Source organism: Mus caroli, unplaced genomic scaffold (assembly GCF_978045245.1).
Source record: "Mus caroli unplaced genomic scaffold, Mus_caroli_1 scaffold_9, whole genome shotgun sequence".
NCBI lineage: Eukaryota > Metazoa > Chordata > Mammalia > Rodentia > Muridae > Mus > Mus caroli.
This window is the reverse complement of record NW_028227264.1, coordinates 61,752,214-61,774,625: the sequence shown is the minus strand read 5'-3', so window position 1 is coordinate 61,774,625 and position 22,412 is coordinate 61,752,214. Positions and strand designations below refer to the sequence as shown.

The 22,412-nt window shown below is 42.4% G+C and overlaps 1 protein-coding gene across 4 annotated transcripts in view; it reads right to left on the bottom strand.

Annotated features, from left to right (window-relative positions):
- Positions 1 to 22,412, bottom strand: part of Ctnna3 (catenin alpha 3) — a 1,580,538-nt gene that overhangs the window by 1,429,427 nt on the left and 128,699 nt on the right. For all 4 annotated transcript variants that reach the window (XM_021173456.3, XM_029482775.2, XM_029482772.2 and 1 more), the window contains exon 4: positions 8,856 to 9,022. In XM_021173456.3, the coding sequence (XP_021029115.2) occupies positions 8,856 to 9,022 (167 nt within the window). The remainder of the gene's footprint in view (positions 1 to 8,855; positions 9,023 to 22,412) is intronic.

The window sequence follows — 22,412 nt, the reverse complement described above, 5'->3', positions numbered from 1 at the left end:
CCCGCGTCCTGCTGTCCTGGGATTGGTTGATTCAGACAGCCAGGACTAAGCAGCCTATCTCAGCAACCCATGACAAGGTATCAGGAAGCGCTGCCCAAGCAAAACCAAATTAGTAGCTTTTTTTTTTTTCTTATTTAATATTGAATACAGTTATACAAAATTCTAGGTACTACCTGTAGCATAAAGGAAAAAAAAAAAAAACCCAGACTCATTCAGTTCATGAATCATGGACTTGTATAGAGTTCAGTTTATCTCAGGAGAAAGTGGGGAGGCTCAGGAGCTCTTGTGAAATCGTAGAGATAAAACGGGAAGAGAGAAGAAAAGCAAGCCTTTGTCTACTATACTTCAAATAAGGCCAAGAAACAAAAGTAGGTCGGCATCGCAGAAAAAAAAGTGCATATAGTCAGAAGATAACTATATTTTAAGTGAATTCCTTCTATATAGAAGGAAATGCATGATAGTTATATGCATCTGTGTTAATTTTTTTTTTTTTTTTTTTTTTTTTTTTGGTTTTTCGAGACAGGGTTTCTCTGTTGCCCTGGCTGTCCTGGAACTCATTCTGTAGACCAGGCTGGCCTCGAACTCAGAAATCCGCCTGCCTCTGCCTCCCGAGTGCTGGGATTAAAGGCGTGCGCCACAACTGTAACACTCTTCTTGGGAAAGACACAGACCGTAGTGAGGAGAAAACTTTGAAGAGGAATTTCAGGGGCTGAAGAGATGGCCAAGAACTCAGGCCAGAGAGCTCACATCATCCTTTAACTGTAGTTCCAGGGGGATCTAGTGCCCTCTTCTGGCTGCTGTGGACACTGCACACACATGGTACATATCCCCTCGCATACACATACATACATACACACACACACACACACAATTCAAAGAAAAATATCTTTTCAAAAGGAGAGACATTTAAGGCGAATGAAGGAGGGCAAGTGTGTTAGGGTTTCTATTTCTGTGACAAAGCACACCTTAACCAAAAGAAAAAGCTGAGGAAGAACGGGTTTATTCAGCTTACACTTCCACATTGCTGTTCTTCATAGAGGAAGTCAGGACAGGAACTCAAACAGGGCAGGACCTGGAGGCAGGTCATGATGCAGAGGCCATGAAAAAGTGCTACTTACTGGCTTGCTCCCCATGGTCTGCTTAGCCTGTTTTCTTATAGAACCCAGGACCACCAGCCCAGGGATGACCCCACCCACAATGGGCTGGGGCCCTCCCCCATTGATCGCTAATCGAGAGAATCCCTTACAGCTGGATCTCATGGAGGCATTTCCTCACCTGAGGCTCTTTCCTTACTGATGACTCTAACTTGTGTCAAGTTGACACTAAACCAGCCGGTACAACTGAAACCCCTTGTTCTCTTGACGCACAAACATCACTATTAAGCTGCAACCCTTCTTTTCTTATTCACCCCCAAGATTTAACACTAAAAGCATAAATGACCTGACTTGCCTTGGGCTGGGACCTCTGGCTGCTGTGCTGGGTGACAGGGGAGGTCATCTTAGTATCCCAGGGTTGCGCTGATGGCAGTGAAGGTTAGAAGGCAGGAGACAACCAGAGACCTGCCTACTGTCCCAGACAGGGCCATAGACACAGAGAGGCCCCCTGCCACAACATGAGTGCAGAATGAGAAAGATATCCATAGACCCGTCTGCTGCCAAGCCACACAGGGGTACAGTAGACACTTAGAAACCTGCTTGCCACCATGCCACTCAGAACAGGGAAAGGAGGTCACCCGGAGGCCTGACAGCCCCATGGCCCACCAGCAGAGGGAGCCATTGCAGTGTGCAAGTCTGTTTTAGCACTAGGAAGGGAGGGGGAACTGGAGACTCGAGGGAGGAGAGGAGTGTGGGTAGCCAGCCCTACCACCTAAGGCCATGGTGAAGTCCCAGTTCACGCAGCCACATACCCCATGTCTGGGTCCATGGCTACACAGCAGCAGGGGTTGTGACGGTTCCAATGTTCATAGCTCGTTTTACCACTAGAGACCATGAGAATGTCCCTGGCCTGGGCAGCCACCTGGGACCATATGCATGCCCAAGGATTGTGCAAAACTGGCCCTAACCTTCGCTGACTGAGACATACAGGAGAGCCGGCCCCACATCTCACCAGCAGCAGCGCTCAGAAGAGCGGGTCCTGCACCTCACTGGGCAGCATAGTGAAGCTGGCCCTGGTGAGGAAGGATAGAGGGATGGGAGGAGAGGGGAGCAGGTGAGTCAGCCCTGGGGGTGTGAGTATGGAAGAGCTGAACCCACCACTCACCTCTGGAATGGAGGTGATATTCCTCACACACACACACACACACACACACACACACACACACACACAATCTCCCCCTCTCTCAGCCTCCAGCAGTTGAACCTGGGGGCAGGAGAACAGGCTCTGCCCTTTGCCATAGGCAGCAGCATTTGGGAGAGCGGGCTCTGCACCTCGCCTGGAGAGTGCAGTGGAGCTGACCCTAGTTGGGGGGTGGGGGGCACAAGTGAGCCAGCTCCATGGGTGTGAGCACAGGAGAGATGGCCCTTCCCCTCGTCCCCATCTGCCATGAGGTGGCCTTGGGCATGGGGGTGATGCCCTCTCTTCCATGTCCCTTGCCACCTGTGATAGTTGAAAGAGTTGTCCCTGAAGTCATGAGAGCCAGAGAGCTGACCCTGTCCCTCACTGGCGGGAGAACGGTCCCTGAACTTCACCTGGGCAGCACAGTAGAACTGGCTCTGGTGGAGGGGGCACAGTGGAGCTGGATCCAAGGGCATGAGAGCCAGAGAGCTGACCCTACCTCCTGCTTATGGTGGCTCTGGGTGGTCTAGCTAGAGAGCTTCCCCTGGTGATGCAGATAAGGGAGAGCCATTGGGCTGACTGGCTCAGCTACCACCCAGGCAGATCCATGGCTTTGGGTTGGCCCACGCCAAAATCTACATCATCTGTAAACTATTGGGGTACATGAAAGGGGTGGTCCTGTTAGTCCAAAGCTGCAGGATCTCCATGACACGGGACAACATCAGAATAACTTGGGAAGAGTCCTGGTGAAAATTCAATATTGATGGTGTCACAGAAGCCGCAGACCTCAAACCAGACCTATGACTCATTGCGATGAACATTCACACGTGAAGATGTGCGAACAGAGGAAAATGCTGTGGACACACTGTGACACACCACAGCTTCTACAGCTGGTTGTTTTCTATGCTTTGTTTTGGTTTTTTGTTGTTATTTTCTGTTATTGTTTTTTGCTTATGTGTTTATTTTGTGGGGCAGTTGCAGGGGTGGAAGGTGGATATGAGGGGACAGGGAGATGAGTAGGACAGTGCACAGTATGAAACTCACAAAGAATCCATAAAAAAGTCTTTTCTTAAAAAAAACCATAAATGGCTTAAAAGTACTACAGCCTTTACAAACTCAAACACATTAAAATTTCAGTCCCTTTAAAATAGCCAATTTCTTTTAAAATCCAAAGTCTTTTAAAATCTAAAGTCTCTCAATTGTGAACCAAATACTCTCTTACTTTAAAGGAGAAAAATCAGGGCACAGTCACTATCAAAGCAAAGCAAAGCAAACTCCAATCGTCCAAAGTCTGGGATCCACCCATGATCTTCTGGGCTCCTCCATAGAGCTTGGGACACTTCTCCAACTCTGCTCTCTGTAGCCCATGCAACTTGTCTTCTCAGCTCTGGCTGGCTCCACTCCACTGCTGCTGCTGGTCTTGGTAGCTATTCCATGGAACTAGCATCTCCAAAATTCTGGGGTCTTCTACTGCACAATAGCATCTCATAGGCTATCTTTATGGTGACAAGCTCTTCCACACTGGCCACTAGTTGAGAAAATGCCTTACAGCTGGATCTCATGGAGGCATTTCGTCAACTGAAGCTCCTTCTCCTATGATAGCACTAGCTTGTGTCAAGAAAACCAGCTACTATATATAATATTATATAAAATATTACCCTTTCTGAATATCAAATTAAAATACCTTGATGAGAAAGAAATCAGAATGCAAAACATTTCAGTTACATATATAATATATATTCATATGATATATGTATATTCATACATATATATATGAATAACCCTAGCCCAGGAGGTGCAAGACATCTATAATGAAAACCTTAAGAGACTGCAGAAAGAAATTGAAGGCACTGTAAGATGAAGAGTCATGCAGTCTTATACACTGTTAGTGGTGGTATAAATTAGTCCAGCCACTGTGGACATCAGTACAGAGTGTCCTCGAAGGACACTAAAAATAGAAGTATCATTCAATCTAGCTATACCAACCCTGGGTGTGTACCCACAGGAGCATAAATCAGCATGCAACTGGCCCACCCACACATCTGTGTCCATAGCAATACTACTCACAATAGCCAAGTTATGACTCAGCCTAGGAAACCACAAACGCTGCTCAGTTCCTCCACATACACAGTCCAGGGAATGATGTCACCTACAGTGGGCAGGTCTCCCCACCTCAATTAACGTAGCCAAGAATATCCCCTACAGGTCTGCCCAAAGACCAGTCTCCCAGGTGATCCTAGATTTGATCAGGGTGACAGTTAACACTAACCACCACACATGCTAAGCTATAGACAAGACAGTCAGACAGACAGACAGACAGATGATAGATAGATGAATATCAGAAACACTATTTTATACCATGAATATATATACTAATTTTGAAAATGTAGTGTCATAATGAAAAGACATGATGTTAAACCTAATCTCTATCATCTCAAGGAATACATATGTAAATGCTACCTGAAACCTTGAAAACTGAACTTGTAACAACTTATATACAAACCCTAAGGCTGAGATCATAGAAAAGGTATCACGGTGAACACACCATAGCCTTCCTTTCTCATTGGGGAAGACCCATATCCTCCTCCACGGCTGAAGTATCACTGTCGCTTGGGCTCTAACAGGGTTCTAATAGATCTGAGAGATTACAGTTGGGGTTTAAAATGCTTTCCCACTGTAGGCCCATTATGTTGTATAGACACTTCCAAGCGCTAAGTATAACTAACGTTGTTTTAACTCTTGGAGTGCTGGGCTCCCAAGGGTGTTTTTTTTTCCTTCCTGTTGCCTTGAACAAGACACTTCAGTTCACTAAGTATCATTACCATGGTGCCTCAATAAGCATTGAGTTAGGTAATACAATATCATGTTTGGTACATCACAGAACTTGATAACTTTTAACTGTGCTCATTAGTACAAAGTGCAGTGGTCTTCTTTTCTTTGATCTACATTATAAGACTTGCCTTGGTCATGGTGTCTGTTCACAGCAGTAAGACCCTAACTAAGACAGTATGCCTAGCACTCTGTATAACTCTTAGGACCACTCGATTAAAATGGTCGAGAAGGAGGCCATGTTCTTTACACTGGGGTGTAAACTGTGGTGGTTTGAATATGCTTGGCCCATGGGAAGTGCCACTATTAGGAGGTGTAGCCATGTTGGAGAAAGGGGTCAGGAGTGGGCTTTGAGGTCCTATGCTAAAGTTCCACCCAGTGTGGATGAGAACCCCACTCCTGGCTGCCTGCTTGGAAGCCAGTCTCCTCCTGGCTGCTTTTGAATCAAGAGATGAAGACATCTGACACCCTCCTATGACTTCCCTGTGTGTGTGCACTGGTGCATGCAGCCACACCTGCAGGTGCATGCACTACACACCACAGCATACACACTAAGAGAAGCGGAGTGGGAAGGTGAAAGGGGAGGATCACTGGAGAGACAATAGGAAATAACGAGTAAGATTTAAAGAAAGACCTAGTCGACCAATTAGCACCAGGAGCCTTTGTGTGGAAATGCAGATGTACCTACAGACAGAAGTGAAAGGTCTATGGAAAGCAGAGAAGTCAGGAGAGATTCCAAGAAGTACTTTATAACCTTTGCCTCTAAACTATTTATTACAATGTTAAACAAAATAATGAAAAGAAGAAAGGCTTTCCTTTCTACTGCATTATGCCAAATTGATTTGCCTCGAAGGTAAAGCAAACAGGTTCTCTACTTGGATTTTCTCTGAGATAAACATATACTTACTTGTATTAATTCCATTTATACGTTTTCATAATAGAGTACTGCGTGCATCACAGACTAACTTATCCTTGATTAAGTTACCAAATAGTTGAGGAGAAAAGCCCCAACTAGACATCTTTTGCCACCAACTGAAATCTCTGGTGTTAGGAATGGGTTATATATATATATATATATATATATATATATATATATATGAGTTTTTAGCTAAAAGGGCTTCAGGGGAATCCCCAAAACAATGAACACTATTTCTAAGACTATTGGTTGCTCTCCACAAATAGTAAGTCCTACTGCTGAAGGGAACACACGTATGTGCACATACACACACACTACACATATTGAACACAGAGGTTGAGCTAGTGCCTAACTGGTCTTCACCCTACTGACTAGTGTTCATGGTACTGGGAGGTACTCTGCACATTACCAGAGGAGAAAGGTAAACACCAACCCAGCTATAAACCCTGACATCCACAACGACACCCTGCCCACAAGATGTACTTGAGCAACAGTGGCATAAATGCTATAGGAGTAACCAACCACTTTCTTACTGATTTAAGACCCACCCCAGGGACGTGAGACACCTGACACTGTTCAGGTGACCCAGAGCCTGAGACTACATAGGCCATGGACCTGGGAGGAAACCAAATATTATTGTTCTGCTAAAGGAATGTCACAATTAGATGCCTACTGGTGACATTTTGCTTTACTCATAGATCAGTGTCTTGCTCGGCCATCATCAGGGAAGCTTCCCTGAGAACAAACACAGAGACCACAGTGAGACACTATTCAGAGAGTGAGAGACCTTGGGATACACAGCCCTAAATGGATGTCTTCACCAAATTCCTCGCATCCTGGCTTGAGGAACTCTGTAGAAGAGGAGGCAGAAAGATTGTGAATCAGAGGAAATGGAGGGCACCAAGGGGACAGTGGCTTCCAGACACAACAGGATTGCACCTGAACTCACAGACACTGGGGCAGCATGCATGGGGACTGCACAGGTACAAGCTGAATGGGATCCCAGCGCTGAGAATGGGAAGTGGTCATGAGGTCCCATCCCTAAGCAAGAAGCTGTCTCAGTTAACAACTACATACAAAGGAAAAACTGGTTTTCCCCCCAACAGTCTTGCCTGGGTATACAAAGTTCTCTTAATGGCAGACCCCATGCCCAGCAGTAGATGGCCAACACAAAATGAACTCAATGTTTTTACTGTCAGACTTTTTATCTCCTATTGCTTTGTTAAGGCATTTTACCTCACCAGTCTTGCTTGTGTATTACAGTTTCTAGTTTTGTGGGTTTATGTCTTGTGTGTGTGTGTGTGTGTGTGTGTGTTTCTGTATGTATGTATATGTGTATCTGTGTGTATATGTATGTATGTATGTATGGGTATGTTGTATATATATGTATGTATGTGTATGTGTGTATGTTTATGTTTGTGTGTGTATGTATATGATTGTGTATGTGTATATATGTGTGTATGAGTGTATGTATATGTGTGTATGTGTGTGTATATGTGTACATGTATGTGTGTATGTGTATATGTGTGTATATGTGCATATGTGCGTATATGTGTATGTGTGTATATGTGTGTATATGTGTGCATATGTGTGTGTATATATGTGTATGTGTTTCTTGTGCTTTTTGTTACTTTCTGTTGTTTTGTTCTGTTTTTTAATTCTTGGGTTTCCTTGGTTTGGATTTGTTTTTTGTTTTTTTTATGAAGACATGGAGTTGGATGGGGACAGAGATGAGGAGGGTCTGGGAGGAGATGAGGGAGGGGAAAGCATAATTAAAATATATTGTATAAAAATATTATTTTTATTAAAAAAATTATTTTTTAAAAAAAGCTGTCATAGCGAGGATATGGTTCTAACAAAGAGCATTTGCCCTCCAGGTGCACAGCCATGGGTCAGACAACTTAGCACCACAAAAGAGAAAATAGTAGTGCCTGCTTACCAAGGAGGGTAAATCTCCAACCGTGCTAAGCTTCCAGTGAAGGCTTCTCTTTCTCACGTCGTTTACGCTTGCACATGAATAATATTGTCTACACAGCTCTGTGCTGTTGCTTGTTTGGACCCATGTGGGACTCTGGGGAAGTGGCTTAGTGGGTAAAGCGTTTGCTCCGTAACTGTGAGGACCGGAGTTCACACCTCGGTGGCACACAAAAATCCAGATGGGCTTGGGGGCTTGCCTGTGAGTTGGAGACAGTGGTCCCCAGGGAAGCTGGCTTGCCGGCCTAGCCAGATCACCAATCCTGGCTCCAGATCCGGAGTTCTCAACCTGTGGGTTGTGAGTTCTATGGCAACCCTCTTCCTCCAAAGACTATTTATAATACAGTTCATAACAGCAGCAGGATTGCAGTTATGCAGTAGCAGTGAGAATAATTTTATGGTTGGGAGTCACCACCACATCATGAGGAGCTGCACTAAAGGGCTGGAGCATTAGGAAGGATGAGAACCACTGCTCTAGGTAGAGACCCAGCTTTGGTAAATAAAGCAGAGGGTAATCAAAGGAGACACCTGACACTATCCTCCACACTCACATACAAAAGAGAAAATAAAATAAAAAAATAAATACTTTGGTGAGGGGCATGCGAATTGCATGTTCAAAGGTCTAAAATTCCCTCCCTGCCAATTCCTCCTCCCGTCCCTCCCGTAAGCCGCCTGATGTCCTTTCACAGTGGCTTTAAGACTAGCAAGTTCTGGCTTCATTCTTGGGGGTATGCACCAGTCTTCATAACTCTTATCTGCTAAAGGCTTCTGATAAAGATGAGGCGAGAGGCACCAGGATTGATGCTTGCTTCAAGATTGGAATTAAAACTGAAAACAACAGCAAAGCAAATTGTCTACTTACAGATGACACATGCTGCAAGAGGCACATGACATCAATCATGTCGGCAAGAACAAGGAGTTTTGTAACTGCTGCCAACAGGGCGCGGGCGGCTTGAACCACGGCCTCCCTTTTCGGGAGGTAACAGGGGTCGTCTGTAAATCTCTCAGCTGATACCTTCAGAGCTTTGCCTGAAAAAAAAAAAAAAACACAACTCCTGATAAATCATCTTTTCTATTTCAGCTGCATCTACTTCAGCATTAATCAGCTAACCTGACCCCAAGGATATTCCCCGAGTAACTAATATTAAACCGCCACACGATACTTAGAGCAGCACATCTTAATGAACCACGCAGCTTCAGATCAGCGTTTGGTTTTGGTGAGCATTCTAGCGTTCAAAGAAGCATGGTGTCACCTTCCCGTGGAGGAAAATTATTCTCAGCTGACGAGCAGCATCGAGTCAAAATTGCTATCTACTGCTGCAGCTGCTCCGATCTCCACTGCTGGGAAATGGTTCACGACTAAGATTTCAGGCAGTCATGAAAGTTCATGTTGATGGAAGTAAAGACAGTCTTTGCTGAGTTGCTTTCTAGTTCGGGAGAGTTATCCTTGATCTGATAGGAAGAGTATCTGACATGTGGCCCCTGTGAAAGGGTCGTTCGCTGCCCCAGAGGGGTCGCGGGCCCACAGTCTGAGAACCGCTGATTTAAAGTCATGTTAGCAGACTGAGGAGGTAATTCAGTGGGCAGAAGGTTTGCCTGACATCTGAGAAGCCCTGAGTTCAATCCTCAGCACCCTCAAGCCAGGCATGGTAGGGCACGCCACTCCAGGGAATAGAGATCCAAGGTATGAGGTCATCCCAGGGCTACACAGAATATGATAGTCCGGACTGTGATAACCTCACTCAGATAAAAGCTTCACGTGGCCAGACTTACTCTACACCATGTATTGACTCATGTACATTCTAAAGTCTAGTGACAAAAATAACGGTTTACAAAATGATTGTCAGAGAAATATCTCCATTATTTGTAGGTCTTTTCACTTAAAGTCTATTTTGCTATAATAGTAGTGTGTGCTAATTTGCTTTTAAAGTGACCAATATAGAAGGGTCTAAAGGAACAAGGGAAAGGTGGCCTTCTCCATCCCCAGCTCCAGCAACCAAACTCATACAGAATAGCTACATCTGCTGTTCAAGTTTCATAGTATAGACTTATTCCATCATTGAGGTAACGCGGGTCTATTTCTCTAATAACCCAGCAGGGCTGGTGAGATGGCTCAGTGGGTAAAGGTGTTTGCCTCCAAAGCTGTGGACCTGAGTTCAAGCCCCAAGGTCCACATAATGGAGAAAACTGAATCCCCACACATGCCTCCACACATCTGACCTCCACACACATGTCTGGCATGTGCGCACACTAAATAAATATGTTAATTAATACAACAAATCTCCTTAAATAATAATAATTCAGCATGGTAAGGAACATAAAGTAAAAATGTTCGATTCTCCATACTAATTCCTAAAGTCACCAACTATTCAGTCCTTGTTTACCTGTATAGAAATTTATCCCTGAATTTCTATTTCATGTGTATGTTCATTTATTAATAAATGTATCTGCATGTTTTATATATGTATACTTTGGGGATATATTCATGCACATGTACATTTAACTTATTCATGTATGAGCAGAGATTTCATGTCATTGTACAAACTATAAACGGGAAACCTAATGGGTCTTGCGCTGCTTATCAGGGAGTCTTGTCTTATAGGGACGGGCTTTCTGTAATGTGTGATTCGTGTTTGCCAGTTGCTTTCTATACACAAGGGCCAGTTGAGGACTAGGAGTCACATCAATGAACAGCGCAGACTCTGAGGACAGACTGGCTCCGTGTAACTGTTCTCATACCTTGGGGGGTTCACTTAACCTTCTCTATGTCTTACTTCTCTTGTGGTAAGTGGAGTTATAAAATAGCAGCAGTTTGTCCCTAACAAAATATGTGGTTGTTTATTTTCTCAGAAATTAATAAGCTAATCTTAAAATTCATGTAGAAATTTCAAAAGAGTAATAATAGCCAAAACTATGTTGGGTGAAAAAGAAATAGCATTATTATTTCAAAACTTATTAGAAAACTATAAAACACACACACACACACACACACAAATTGACATTCCCAAAAAGCAATCCTTAACACTTATGATCAACAGGTTTTCAACAAAGGTTCTAAGAAAAGTCAGGGAGAGAGTGTTCATTTTTATTTTTACTTTTGTTTTTGTTTTATTTAGTAATAGTTTTTAATAAATGGCTCAGGGACAATTAGATAGTTATATGAAAAAAAAAAAAAAAGAACATGGCTCTCTGTTCCCGCACACAAAGCCAACTCAGAGTATGTCGCAGAGCTGCATGAGAGAGCTTAAACTGTAAAACTTAACAGAGCAAAATGTCGTGATCTCAGGTTTGGTGATAATGTCTCTTACATGTGGCACCAAAGCATATGCAGTAATGTGAAAATTAGGCTATCAAAACCTAACATGTCTGTGGTTTAAATAGTAATGGGCCCCAGAGATTTGTGTGTTTGAATGCTTGGCCCAAAGGGAGTGGCACTGCTAGGAGTGTATCACTGTGGGGGTGGTCTTTGAAGTCTCCTATGCTCAAGCTATGCCCAATGTGGCACGCAGTCTCCTCCTGGCTAACTTCAGATCAAGGTGTGGAACTCTCGGCTCCTCCAGCACCATGCCTGCCTGGATGCTGTCAAGCTTTCTGCCATGATGATAATGGACTGAACCTCTGAACTGCAGCCATCCCCAATTAAATGTTTGCCTTTATAAGAGCTGCTGTGGTCATGGTGTTTCTTCACAGCAATAAAACCCTAAGAAAATTTCTGAGCTTTATTTTCCAAGCACAAATATTTGTTTATTTATGAGCTCTCGTTGTACATCAATTCCATTAAAATCTAAACAAGTTTGCTGTGCTCAAGTTAGGTGGCACAACAGTATTTTACTTTAGCTGGGAGTCACAGGACTTGCACACTTTTATGAATGTCATGGAGATACTGATGACACAAGGCATTCACAGTTATAGGCTGACTACTATATTTCATAGCAACACCTAATAGAAATTATTTTATGAAAAAAAGTAACCCACATTTTGTTCTCATTTACAGATTCCTAACATTTCACTTGATCAATGAATTCTATAGTTGTATACAACATATAAAAGGATAAGGCTTACAGAGGCTTCAGCAGTTATAAAAATGAAAACCAAGGACACAAACTAAACTCGTCAAGCTTTCTGTACAATTCAAAAGTATTGTTAGGAAGATGTAGAAGCAACAGAAATCTGTTAAATTCAATATCTATAAATCTAACTAGACAAACATCTAGATTGATTGACTGACTGATTTATACATACTATACTGTAGAGAGATATCCCTAGATATTAGGCTATAGTTAAAAATGGGCTGAAGGCAGAATTAAGAGTTAGCATTTTTTTTCTTCTTTTAGTTTTTCAAGACAGGGTTTCTCTGTGAAGCCCTGGCTATCCTGGAACTCGCTCTATATACCAGGCTGGTCTCAAACTCAGAGGTCCACCTATCTCTGCCTCCCAAGTGCTGGGATAATAGGTGTGTACCACCACCACCACCACCTGGCTCTGAACTTTACTTTTAAGATGTATTTTTAATCATGTATGTGCATATGAGTATCTATGTTAGTATAGCGGCCTGAAGAGGCCACAGGTGTTATAACTGCTGGAGCCAGTTTATGGGTGGTTGTAAACTCCCCAAGGGGATGCTGGGGAGAGGGGGGGTGGGAAGCTTGGTTCCTCTGCAGACTTAGTACATGTAAAAGTAACTTTTATTCACCAGATGTCATTGTCATCCCAGACGCTTACTGCTGAATGAACTCACCCTTTCTAGTTCTTTCTCAACTCTGGATATCTGGGTCAACTTCAGCTGTTCTGACTCAAAACTCCTCTCCAAGCTGGCTCCTCTCTGATTCTCACTGAATTGCTTCCCCTCTGAATTCCTCAAACTGAACTTCACTGACTGTGCTGACTGCACAAACTGAATGTAACTGCGCCAAACTGCACAAACTCAGCTGAACTCCACTGCATTGCCTGAACTCAACTGAACCATACTCACTGAACTGTCTTCCCTGCCTCACTCTGCGCTGCTCTTAAGTAGCCTCTTTCCTGACTGTTCTACTGAGAGTTCGTCATATCCTATCTCTGACTCATTCTGTCAAATCTTTCTCTGATCTGTCACTTTGTCTGCCCTCAGCTGGATGTCACTTTCAAAAATGGCTGCTTCCTTCTATAAACTAACCCTCCTGGTTAGGGATTAAAGATGTGAGCCAAGAGCGTGTCTGTATTCCAGCCAGATCATATAGACCTAGAAGGTCTTTGGGTGTGATACCTTGCCAGAGCAGCCATGTTAAAGTTTTTCTACAAGTATGTGCAATTAACCACTGAACTATCTCATCACTCATAAATTTCTGGACTTTAAAAGAGGATGTTAAGAAAGTAGAAGAAGGACTGGAGAGATGGCTCAATAATTAAGGGTGTACTAGCCCTTGCAAAGGACTCAGGTCTACAGAATCCACATGATGACACACAACTGTGTCCCATCCCTCCCTCAGAGGATCTGACACCCTCTACTAACCTCCAGGGGAACTAGGCACACACATGGTACACATATAAGAATCAGGTAAACACATACATAAAATAAAAATAAATAGATCTTTAATTTAAGAGATAAAATGAATAGACAACCTGTAGAATGAGGGAAGATACTTTCAACTCATGTATCTAAGAAGTCATGTAGCCCTTCTATAGGAAGGGTGAAGTGGTAGTAATGTGTTACTATTTGCTAAGAGACTGAAGGGATAAAAAACAAATTCTAAGAAGAAAAGGTAACAATTAAGAAGACCTCAGTAGACTCTTTGACACCCCTCCCCAGACACCTGCTGGCTGCTGAAGCAACACTGATTCTGCAATGGTAAGCAGTGAGGATTTTTGCTTGTGGTCAAACAGTGAGCCGACATAATATGATTCCAGCTCAAAACGATTGACCTCCAAAGACTGTGCTCTCACCGCTCCACATACCTTCTAAGTGTGGTATCCGACTGATGGACCCAATAATCAAATGTGTCAACCTTTCATTTTCCATCCTGCAGTTCTGACAGTGTGTAGTTGTAAACAAAGGCAAGTTTGCCAAGAATCTGACACACATATCAAGGTTGCTAACAAGGCTTCCAAGTCCATTCTCTCAGGTGATACTTAGATAGGAAATAAGTCCAATGACCCAATTTTTCAGTCTGTAGAAAACTCCTGGGGATTTGCAAGCCTATGATAAGCAGCTTCCTGTTATGGAGGCAGGACCAGAAATCGGTGTTTACAATGCAGATGTTATTCAATAAATATTATAATTGAATTAAATGAAAAATCTACAGTCTAGTTTAAACCTTATAACTTAATAATAAAAGGATAAAACAACTTCACACTTATCTATTTTATTATTTTTCTCTGATAAATGTTTTGCCTGAATGCATATATGTGCATCATATATGTGTGTGGTGCCCATGAAGACATGAAAGGTCATCATTTGCCCTGGAACTAGACTTACAGACAGTTGTGAGCCAGTATATAGATACTGGGAATTGAACTCATGTGCTCTACAAGAGCCACAAATGTTCTTAATTGCTGAACTAACTCTCCAGCCCTTGTCCACCTTTTAAATGGGCAAAGGCCATAAATAAGAATTCTTCAAAAGAAGAAGTACAAATAGCACATGAGAAGAACTTCTCTGGAAATCAGTCTGGCAGTTCCTCGGAAAATTGGACATACTACTACCAGAAGATCCAGCAATACCTCTCCTGGGCATATACCCAGAAGATGTTCCAACTTGTAATAAGGACACCTGCTCTACTATGTTCATAGCAGCCTTATTTATAATAGCCAGAAGCTGGAAAGAACCCAGATGTCCCTCAACAGAAGAATGGATACAGAAAATGTGGTACATTTACACAATGAAGAACTACTAAGCTATTAAAAACAATGAGTTTATGAGATTCTTAGGCAAATGGATGGATCTAGAGGATATCGTCCTGAGTGAGGTAACCCAATCACAAAAGAACACACATGATATGCACTCACTGATAAGTGGGTATCATGAAACTCAAGCATACCCAAGATACAGAAACTTAGCCCAGAAACTCAGAATACCCAAGATACACGTTGCAAAACACATGAAACTCAAGAAGAAGGAAGACCAAATGTGGATACTTAGTTCCATCTTAGAATGGGGAACAAAATACCCATCGAAAGAGTTACAGAGACAAAGTTCAGAGCTGAGATGGAAGGAATGACCATCCAGAGACTGCCCCACCCATAAACAACCACCAAACCCAGACACTATTGCATATGCCAGCAAGATTTTGCTGACAGGACCCTGATATAGCTCTCTCTTGTGAGGCTATGCCAGTGCCTGGCAAATACAGAAGTGGATGCTCACAGTCATCTGTTGGATGGAACACAGGGCCCCCAATGGAGGAGCTCGAGAAAGTACCCAAGGAGCTGATGAGGTCTGCAATCCTATAGGAGGAACAACAATATGAACTAACCAGCACCCCTAGAGCTCACGTCTCTAGCTGCATGTGTAGCAGAAGATGGCCTAGCTGGCCATCATTGGGAGGAGAGGCCCTTGGTCTTTCGAAGATTATATGCCCTAGTACAGGGGAATGCCAGGGCCAAGAAGCAGGAGTGGGTGGGTTGGGGAGCAGGGCGGGGGGAGGGTATATAGGGGACTTTCAGGATAGCATTTGAAATGTAAATGAAGAAAATATCTAATAAAAAAATTGTTTTGGAATAAAAAGAAAAGATCTTCTAGTGTTAATATAATCTAAATTATTAAGCCAATAATTACATTCATATTAAGGTTTTAGGTAAGGCCCCTTGCCATGGTTATTTTTGGTTGGTTAAAAAATGGGCACATATGTTTAGTACTCAAAAGCAAGACATTAAAGACTGGTCAGCACAGGAAGTGAGAGAAGGGAGACTGACTGGGGATGTGTATGTGCTAGAAACTATCACTGTCCTAATTTCTCTACCAGAGGAAAGAACTCCTAGAAGGAAGCAGCAGAAAGGGACGATCTACATTGTCACTAGCTTCCTCCCGTGGTCAGGGATAGGGGAACCTGAGATTATTGAAGGTTAATTAAAGGATGCTGGCAGAAGTCTCCAGGGAAGAACACTGCAACAAACCCAGGAAGAAAACCTGGAGAGATGACACAACGTTTAAACGTGCACGGCCCTTGCAGGACTCGGGGAAGGTTCCCAGCACCCATACGAGGTGGCTCACAACACTAACTCCAGTCCCAAGGAATCCACAGCCCTCCTCTAGCCTCCATGGGCAAGTTCAGGAATGCAAGCATACCCTTACAAATGCATAGAAATATTTTTTTTAAATACCAATAAATCTTTCTTTAAAGAACAATGATGAATGAGCACATGGACACAGGATAGGAAAGCAGAGAGACCCTAGGATATCCTGCAAAGATCACCATTTGCTAAACTTAAAAAAAAAAAAATCGAGCAGTTGAAATTAATTAAGCCAATTCTAAGTAGTTCTTCCACTGTAATCTGAAAACAAATTATTATTTTGTCCTCCACTCACAGCATAATAGTGAAAGACTGTTGCAAAATTCAACTCTCAGCTCACCTAGCCAGGTCACTAACTTTCTAGTCCTTAGGAATTCACGTAATCTTTTCCTGTATCGAATTCATCATACAAGCTCAAACATTTTAGAAACTCTACAAGGAGGACAGATGAGATGTTAGCTCCCCAGAGGAGAGTATCAGAGTTCTTAAAAGTCAAAGGTATTCTCCGCATCGCGCTAATACCTTAGCTCTTCTTATGTGCAGATTTATTATATCAGAACCAAAGCTATTCCCATGAAACTTCTGGAACACTTTCTTAACAGTGGTACTGCAATGGGATCTCCCATGACAACCCGTCATGAAACTCTTGTGATCATTACTTCATTACTTCAGAGGTTCAACTCTTCCCATCCAGTGAGATATCAACAGTGACCTTCACTTTCAAATGCCTCTCTCTCTCTCTCTCTCTCTCTCTCTCTCTCTCAGGAAGGCTGAAACTGGTATTTACTGAACTGAGTAAATGCCAAGCATAAGAAAAAAAGGACAGGTCAAAAAAAATTGGTCAAAAAAAAAAAATGAAATGGTTTCATTGTGAGACAGGGAGTGAAGGGGATCGGAGCCCCTGGTTCCTTCTTTGGGGTCACCACCATAGACTGTGAGCATTGGGTAAGGCAAGTGCACACTTAAATATCCTCAAAAGCCTCTAGTGCCACAAAGAAAAGCACAATAGAAATATAACCTACAATCACGTGTGAGCATAGAGAAAGGTGAAGGACACACACAACTCCTTTCTGGGACCCTGAAAACTCGTGTTATTACTGACCCTGGAAGACTTGAGTATAATCCCAGCTCGCTGGAGAGTCTCCTGTGGGTTGTTGTTGTTGTTGTTGTTGTTGTTGTTGTTGTTTTCCAGTTGATTTCAACATGGCACTTAGAACCTTTCAAATTTAGACTAGTGTTTAGCATTTTCACATAAAATTCCGTCTGAGCTGGGCACAGTGGCTCCCACACAGAGAATCCCAGCACTTGGGAGGTAGAAACAGGAGCCTCAGGAGTTCACGGGCCACCTCAGCTATGTAGTGAGTTTGAGGCTGGTCTGAACATAGTGAGAATCTGCTTTTTAATAGTTTGTATCAAAACTTACTTTCTTTCTTTGTTTCCTCAGTGACTATTCCTTTTAACTTCCAGAAGCTACACTTGCTCTGCGTACCTAAACCTCACTGTCATGGCTGCACACTTAGATTCTTGTCATTGAATCATAACTTCAGTTTGAAACTAATCTTAGTGTGGACTGTATATGTGTGAGAGAAAAAGGAGAGGGACAAAAACCACTCAGCTGTAAGGAATATGAGATGGGCCCAGCAGCTCCTCTCTCTCTCCATAATGACACTTCAGGCACATACATGTTTTGCCTCCCAGTAGTCCTCTCTAACAAAGATTGAAGGGCAGCACTCAGATTCATATTTTCTGATGCCTTATGGGATGAATTTGAATATTACAATTGGTGGATCTAGTATGTTGAGGTCCAGTCAGCCTCCCCTTAATGGTTCTGTCGAGATGGGCTAGTAAGTTCTGATTCGGTAGGAACTCAATGGGTGAAAAGCTAAATCTGAGTGTTTTATAATGTCTCATGTTCATGTGAGAGAAGTAACAGTGGTTTGAATATTGAGAGACACATTTTCTACTACTAGAGCATCTTGCGAAAGGTACTGAAACCTTGAGAAGAAAGAATGTCCTCTAGAAATTAAAGGCTGTGGGCAGCCACAGAGTGCACAACAGATGGGAGGAGATGCACAAAGGAGCAAAGAATTTCAGTTTTGCCTCCTACAACATCAAGGCCACCAACTCTATCAAAGATCAAATGCCTGTCACCTTAAAGAAGCAGATAGGACCCCAGGGTCCAGTCAATAGCTGACCCTTACCTATCCAAGGACTAAAAGAATTGATTTGTCCAAAGAAAGGCATTGCCAATCAAAAAAAGAGTAAGAAAACAATCACAAAAGTTGATTGCATTCATCCAAATATTTCAACAGAGTTAGAGCTTTATCTAAGAAGGTACCACTACATCTCTACTGGTAAGATTATTTCTGTGGAGATAATGGTGAGCCTTGTGATTTTTTTTTAATATTTTTATTACATATTTTCCTCAATTACATTTCCAATACTATCCCAAAATCCCCCATAGCGCCCCCCACTTGCCTACCCACCCATTCCCATTCTTTTGGCCCTGGCATTCCCCTATATTGGGGCATATAAAGTTTGCAAGTCCAATGGGCCTCTCTTTCCATTGATGGCCGACTAGGCCATCTTTCGATACATATGCAGCTAGAGACATGAGCTCCAGGGTTCTGGTTAGTACATCATGTTGTTCCAACAATAGGGTTGCAGATCCCTTTAGCTCCTTGGGTACTTTCTCTAGCTTCTCCATTGGGAGCCCTGTGATACATCCAATAGCTGACTGTGAACATCCACTCCTGTGTTTGCTAGGCCCCGGCATTGTCTCACAAGAGACAGCTATATTTGGGTCCTTTCAGCAAGATCTTACTAGTGTATGCAATGGTGTCAGCGTTTAGAAGCTGATTATGGGACGGATCCCTGGATACAGCAGTCTCTAAATGGTCCATCCTTTCATCACAGCTACGAACTTTGTCTCTGTAACTCCTTCCCTGGGTGTTTTGTTCCCAATTCTAAGAAGGTGCACAGTGTCCACACTTTGGTCTTCATTCTTCTTGAGTTTCATGCGTTTATCAAATTGTATCTTATATCTTGGGTATCCTAAGTTTTGGGCTAATATCCACTTATCAATGAATACATATTGTGTGAGTTCTTTTGTGATTGTGTTACTTCACTCAAGATGATGCCCTCCAGGTCCATCCATTTGGCTAGGAATTTCATAAATTCATTCTTTTTAATAGCTGAGTAGTACTCCATTGTGTAAATGTACCATAATTTCTGTATCCATTCCTCTGTTGAGGGACATCTGGGTTCTTTCCAGCTTCTGGCTATTATAAATAGGGCTGCTATGAACATAGTGGAGCATGTGTCCTTTTTACCGGTTGGGACATCTTCTGGATATATGCCCAGGAGAGGTATTGCTGGATCCTCCGGTAGTACTATGTCCAATTTTCTGAGGAACCGCCAGACTGATTTCCAGAGTGGTTGTACAAGCTTGCAATCCCACCAACAATGGAGGAGTGTTCCTCTTTCTCCACATCCTCGCCAGCATCTGCTGTCACCTGAATTTTTGATCTTAGCCATTCTGACTGGTGTGAGGTGGAATCTCAGGGTTGTTTTGATTTGCATTTCCCTGATGATTAAGGATGTTGAACATTTTTTCAGGTGCTTCTCTGACATTCGGTATTCCTCAGGTGAGAATTCTTTGTTCAGTTCTGAGCCCCATTTTTTAATGGGGTTATTTGACTTTCTGGAGTCCACCTTCTTGAGTTCTTTATATATATTGGATATTAGTCCCTTATCTGATTTAGGATAGGTGAAGATCCTTTCCCAATCTGTTGGTGGTTTTTTTGTCTTATTGATGGTGTCTTTAGCCTTGCAGAAGCTTTGTAGTTTCATGAGGTCCCACTTGTCAATTCTCAATCTTACAGCACAAGCCATTACTGTTCTATTCAGGAATTTTTCCCCTGTGCCCATATCTTCAAGGCTTTTCCCCACTTTCTCCTCTATAAGTTTCAGTGTCTCTGGTTTTATGTGAAGTTCCTTGATCCACTTAGACTTGACCTTAGTACAAGGAGATAGGAATGGATCGATTCGCATTCTTCTACATGTTAACAACCAGTTGTGCCAGCACCATTTGTTGAAAATGCTGTCTTTCTTCCACTGGATGTTTTTAGCTCCCTTGTCGAAGATCAAGTGACCATAGGTGTGTGGGTTCATTTCTGGGTCTTCAATTCTATTCCATTGGTCTATTTGTCTGTCACTATACCAGTACCATGCAGTTTTTATCACAATTGCTCTGTAGTAGAGCTTTAGGTCCGGCATGGTGATTCCACCAGAGGTTCTTTTATCCTTGAGAAGAGTTTTTGCTATCCTAGGTTTTTTGTTATTCCAGATGAATTTGCAGATTGCACTTTCTAATTCATTGAAGAATTGATTTGGAATTTTGATGGGGATTGCATTGAATCTGTAGATTGCTTTTGGCAAGATAGCCATTTTTACAATGTTGATCCTGCCAATCCATGAGCATGGGAGATCTTTCCATCTTCTGAGATCTTCTATAATTTCTTTCTTCAGAGACTTGAAGTTTTTATTATACAGATCTTTCACTTCCTTAGTTAGAGTCACGCCAAGATATTTTATATTATTTGTGACTATTGAGAAGGGTGTTGTTTCCCTAATTTCTTTCTCAGCCTGTTTATTCTTTGTGTAGAGAAAGGCCATTGATTTGTTTGAGTTAATTTTATATCCAGCTACTTCACCGAAGCTGTTTATCAGGCTTAGGAGTTCTCTGGTGGAATTTTTAGGGTCACTTATATATACTATCATATCATCTGCAAAAAGTGATATTTTGACTTCATCTTTTCCAATTTGTATCCCTTTGATCTCCTTTTGTTGTCGAATTGCTCTGGCTAGGACTTCAAGTACAATGTTGAATAGGTATGGAGAAAGTGGACAGCCTTGTCTAGTCCCTGATTTTAGAGGGATTGCTTCAAGCTTCTCACCATTTACTTTGATGTTGGCTACTGGCTTGCTGTAGATTGCTTTTATCATGTTTAGGTATGGGCCTTGAATTCCTGATCTTTCCAAGACTTTTATCATGAATGGGTGTTGGATCTTGTCAAATGCTTTTTCCGCATCTAAGGAGATGACCATGTGGTTTTTGTCTTTGAGTTTGTTTATATACTGGATTACGTTGATGGATTTCCGTATATTGAAGCATCCCTGCATCCCTGGGATGAAACCTACTTGGTCAGGATGGATGATTGTTTTGATGTGTTCTTGGATTCGGTTAGCAAGAACTTTATTGAGGATTTTTGCATCAATATTCATAAGGGATATTGGTCTGAAGTTTTCTATCTTTGTTGGGTCTTTTTGTGGTTTAGGTATCAGAGTAATTGTGGCTTCATAGAATGAGTTGGGTAGAGTACCTTCTGTTTCTATTTTGTGGAATAGTTTGTGAAGAACTGGGATTAGATCTTCTTTGAAGGTCTGATAGAACTCTGCACTAAACCCATCTGGTCCTGGGCTTTTTTTAGTTGGGAGACTATTAATGACTGCTTCTATTTCTTTGGGGGATATAGGGCTGTTTAGATCATTAACCTGATCTTGGTTCAACTTTGGTACCTGGTATCTGTCTAGGAACTTCTCCATTTCATCCAGGTTCTCCAGTTTTGTTGAGTATAGCCTTTGGTAGAAGGATCTGATGGTGTTTTGGATGTCTTCAGGATCTGTTGTTATGTCTCCTTTTTCATTTCTGATTTTGTTAATTAGGATGCTTTCCCTGTGCCCTCTAGTGAGTCTGGCTAAGGGTTTATCTATCTTGTTGATTTTCTCAAAGAACCAGCTCCTTGATTGGTTGATTCTTTGAATAGTTTTTCTTGTTTCCACTTGGTTGATTTCACCCCTGAGTTTGATTATTTCCTGCCGTCTACTCCTCTTGGGTGAATTTGCTTCCTTTTGTTCTAGTGCTTTTAGGTGTGTTGTCAAGCTGCTAATGTGTGCTCTCTCTAGTTTCCTTTTGGAGGCACTCAGAGCTATGAGTTTTCCTCTTAGAAATGCTTTCATTGCGTCCCATAAGTTTGGGTATGTTGTGGCTTCATTTTCATTGAACTCTAAAAAGTCCTTAATTTCTTTCTTTATTCCTTCCTTGACCAAGGTATCATTGAGAAGAGTGTTGTTCAGTTTCCACGTGTAGGTTGGCTTTCTATTATTTATTTTGTTATTGAAGATCAGCCTTAGTCCATGGTGATCTGAT